At 55.3% G+C, this 4349-nt stretch overlaps 1 protein-coding gene across 1 annotated transcript in view; it reads left to right on the top strand.

Moving 5' to 3' along the window:
* Window positions 1–286: 286 nt before the first annotated feature.
* Window positions 287–4349, top strand: part of LOC112074531 (sushi, nidogen and EGF-like domain-containing protein 1) — a gene marked incomplete at its 3' end in the record, with an annotated part of 22526 nt that continues 18463 nt past the window's right edge. The window contains exons 1-2 of the mRNA XM_070440577.1: window positions 287–312; window positions 380–530. Of these exons, the coding sequence (XP_070296678.1) occupies window positions 287–312; window positions 380–530 (177 nt within the window). The remainder of the gene's footprint in view (window positions 313–379; window positions 531–4349) is intronic.

The following is a 4349-nucleotide window of genomic DNA, read 5'->3' as shown; positions in this document are numbered from 1 at the left end:
CAGGTATCCTGCCACCCCTGCCCTCTGATACCTCTGCCTGCTTGACTGTCCCTGTCACCTCCATCCCTGAGAGAGAGAGAGAGAGAGAGAGAGACGAGAGAGAGAGAGAGAGAGAGAGAGACGAGAGAGAGAGAGAGAGAGAGAGAGAGAAGAGAAGAGACGAGAGAGAGAGAGTTTAAGAAGGACAGAGAAATTGAAGACACAGAAGAATTTAAGAGCTTGCTGGTGTTGTAGAATAAGAGATACTGTCCTGTCCCCTCTTCTCTTCTGACGAGAGGCTGAGGTCATGGTGATGGTGCTAGAGCTGCCATGGTACCTGGAACCTTACTACCCTGCCTCTGCACCCTGCTCTGCCTGGATCTTGCTGTTTCTCCCTGAGCTGGTCGAGCCCGTCAGTGCGCCTGGAGGACTTCTACCCTTTGGCCAGGACTGGGGGGATTTCAGACAATCTCTCAGGACGATGGAGGTCAGGCCTGGGGAGATTCTCTGTGGCATTCCCCCTTCTACGTGACAGGCACTCGGGACTCTACGTGAGTAAAGAGAGCAGAGCGTGTGATTTATGCAAGTGTGCTCTTTCATTCATGCAAACCCTGTTGCTTCAAGAGGTGTGTTGTGTGTGTGTGTGTGTGTGTGTGTGTGTGTGTGTGTGTGTGTGTGTGTGTGTGTGTGTGTGTGTGTGTGTGTGTGTGTGTGTGTGTGTGTGTGTGTGTGTTGTGTGTGTGTGTGTGTGTGTGTGTGTGTGTGTGGGGGTTTTTGGGTTTGTGTGTGTCTGTGTGAGTGTGTGTGTGTGTGTGTGTGTGGTGTGTGTGTGTGTGTGTGTGTGTGTGTGTGTGTGTGTGTGTTTTGTGTTTTTTGGTAGTAATGTGTGTGGTGTGTGTGTGTTGTGTGTGTGTGTGTGTGTGTGTGTGGTGTGTGGTGTGTGTGTGTGTGTGTGTGTGTGTGAGAGAGAGACCTCAGGTGTGGGAGTGTTATCGTGTCCCGCCCCCATAAAACTGGAATCACAGTCCACCCCTAGCTTTCTCATCTCTCTAATGCATCTTGCTCTCCTGCCCTGTCCAGCTCTCTCATGTGCAACAGACACACACACACACACAACACACACCAAGAAGGAACGTTATCTGTTGTACGTCTGTGTCAATAAGTCTGTGAGAGCTGTTGTTTTTACTGTAGTGTTATCGTAGCGAGAGAGAAGCTATGTAACATTTTAAAATGTTGTACTACATTTTAAAACTGCTAATAATATCATATTTAAACATTGCTTTTTTCTCTTGAAACTTTTTTGTGTTTGGTAATGTTTAACTGTTAAATATCAGATTAATGCTTTATGTTGTTGTTCGTGATTCGAGAGAGGAGAGAGAGAGAGAGAGAGAGAGAGAGGAGAGGAGAGGAGAGACAGGGGCCGGATTGTGAGAGAGATGAGGGGAGAGAGGATGAGGGGGAGAGAAGGGAGGGAGACGAGAGATGAGAGGGGCGAGAGGAGAGAATGCTGGTTGGAGGAATGCTGAGTTGTTGACAGGGGATTGTGATCCACAAACAGTTCTTTGATCTGAAGATTGTTCTTGTATGGGGTATCCAGTTCCAAACTCCAATTGGAGAAGCAAAGCCCTTTTAAAATGCAAACACCACATGTTTGGGGCTGTGCTCGCGTCCTCATTTCAATCTCCAATTCCCCATATCCAATTTCCCCAATTCTTCTTCAATCCCCATCTCCTGTCAGCCAATCTCCCCTCAATCCCATGCTCCCTCCCCTCCCAATGCCCATCTCCCCTCTCTCCAATCCCCATCTCCCCTTCCTCTCCCCTCCAATCACCCCATCTCCCCTGCCTCTCCAATCCCCATCTCCCCTACTCTACATCCCATCTCCCCTCCCCCTCTCAATCCCAATCTCCCCTCCCAATCCCCATCTCCTCTCCCTCCAATCCGCATCACTATTTCCCTCCCCTACAAATCCCCATCTCCCTCCAATCCCTCATCCGACGTCCCTGCCCCTCCAATTCCCCATCCCCATCCCCATCTCCCCTCCTCTCCAATCCCATCTCCCCCTTCCGCTCCATCCATCTCCCGTCCCCTTCCTCCAATCCCATCTCCCCCATCCAAATCCCTATCTCCCCCTCCAATCCCCATCTCAGCCTCCCCTCCAATCATACAACTCCCCTTCCGTTCCCTCCAATCCTCAACCCCCTAACTCCAATCCCCATCTACCCTCCAATCCCCCATCTCCCCTCCAATCCCATCTCTCTCTCCATCTCCTCTCCAATCCCCATTCCCGTCTCGTCCCGTCCGTCCCCTCCCTCCTTCCAATCCTCATTTCCCCAAATCCAATCCCTCTTCCTGCTCCAATCCTCATCTCCCATCTCCCAATCCCCATATTCCGCTTTTCTCAATCCCCATTCCACCTCCAATCCCCATTTCCCCTCCAATCCCCATCTCCTCTCCAATCCCCATCTCCTCTCTTCTCCAATCCTCATCTCCCCTCTCTCCATCCCCATCTCCATCCAATCCCGTATCCCCTTTCGCTTAACTCCCCATCTCCTCTACAATCCCCATCTCCCCTCCCGCTCCAATGCCCATCTCCCTCCCCTCCAATCCCATCTCCCCTCCCTCTCCCCATCTCCCCTCCAATCCGCCATCTCCCTCCACTTCTCCCCTCCCTCCAATCCCCATCCCCTCCCTCCAATTCCCATCTCCCTCCCCTCCAATCCCCTCTCCCTCCCCTCAATCCTCTCCCTCTCCTCCCTCCATTCTCCCCTCCTCTCCCCTCCAATCCCCATCTCCCTCCAATCCCATCTCCCCTCAATCCCCATCTTCCCCTCCTCTCCAATCCCCATCCCCCCTCCTCTCCAATCCCCATCTCCCCTCCTCCATCCCCATCTCCCGTCCCCTCAATCCCCATCTCCCCTCCCCTCCCAAATCTCCCCTCCTCCTGCCAATCCCATCTTCCCCCCTCTCCAATCCATCTCATCCTCCTCTCCAATCCCATCTCCCCTCCAATCCCATCTCCCCCCATCTCCCTCCAAATCCCACTTCCCCTCCCCTCCAACGTCCCTCTCCCACAATCGTCATCTCCCCTCCAATACCCACTCATCCTCCTCTCCAATCCCATCTCCTCTCCAATCCCCATCTCCCCTCCCCTCCAATCCACATCCCCCTCCATGATCCGCCATCTCCTCTCCAATCCCATCTCCCCTTCCCTCCAATCCCCATCTCCCCTCCCCTCCCAATCCCCATCTCCCTCCCCTCCAATCCCACATCTCTCCCTCCCTCCAATCCCATCTCCCCCTCCTCTCCCCATCTCCCTTCCAATCCCATCTCCCCTCCCTTCTCCCTCCCTCCATCCCCATCTCCCCCTCCCAAATCCCATTCCCCTCGCCCTTCTTGCCGCCTCCAATCCCCCATCCCCCATCTCTCCCCCATCCCATCTCCTCCACTCTCCAATCTCCCCATCCTCTCCCCTCGCAATTCCCCATCTCCCCTCCAATCCCCATTCTCCCTCCCTCTCCAATTCCCCATCCCCTCCCCCAATCCCCATCCCCCTCCCCTCAATCCCCATTCTCCCCTCCCCTCCAATCCCCATCTCCCCTCCCTCCAATCCCCATCTCCCTCCAATCCCCATCTCCCCTCCTCTCCAATCCCATCTCCCCTCCCCTCCAATCCCCATCTCCCCTCCCTCCAATCCCCATCTCCCCACCTCTCAATCCCCATCTCCCCTCCCTCCAATCCCCATCTCCCCTCCTCTCCAATCCCCATCTCCCCCCCTCCAATCCATCTCCCCTCCTCTCCAATCCCCATCTCCCCCTCCTCTCCATCCATCTCCCTCCTTCTCCAATCCCCATCTCCCCTCCTCTCCATCCATCTCCCCTCCAATCCCCATCTCCCCTCCTCTCCCATCCCCATCTCCCTCCTCTCCCCCAATCCCCATCTCCCCTCCCTCCAATCCCCATCTCCCCTCCCCTCCAATCCCTCTCAATCCCCATCTCCCCTCCTCTCCAATCCCCAATCTCCCCCTCCCTCCAATCCCATCTCCCCTCCCCTCCAATCCCATCTCCCTCCCCTCCAATCCCCATCTCCCCTCCAATCCCATCTCCTCCCCTCCCAATTCCCATCTCTCCTCCCCCATCCCACCCCATCCCCATCTCCCCCTCCTCTCCAATCCCCATCTCCCCACTCTCTCCATCCCCCATCTCCCCACCTCTCCAATCCCCTCCCCATCTCCCCTCTCCCATCCCCATTCTCCCTCCCCTCCCCTCAATCCCCATCTCCTCACCTCTCCAATCCCCATCCCCATCTCCCCATCTCTCCAATCACCCATCTCCCCTATCTCACCGTGATCCTCCTCTTCGATGCCCGCT

The sequence above is a fragment of the Salvelinus sp. IW2-2015 genome, unplaced genomic scaffold, assembly GCF_002910315.2.
Source record: "Salvelinus sp. IW2-2015 unplaced genomic scaffold, ASM291031v2 Un_scaffold2672, whole genome shotgun sequence".
Lineage (NCBI taxonomy): Eukaryota > Metazoa > Chordata > Actinopteri > Salmoniformes > Salmonidae > Salvelinus > Salvelinus sp. IW2-2015.
Note: the sequence above shows the minus strand (reverse complement) of the source record. Positions and strands in the feature narration are given on the sequence as shown.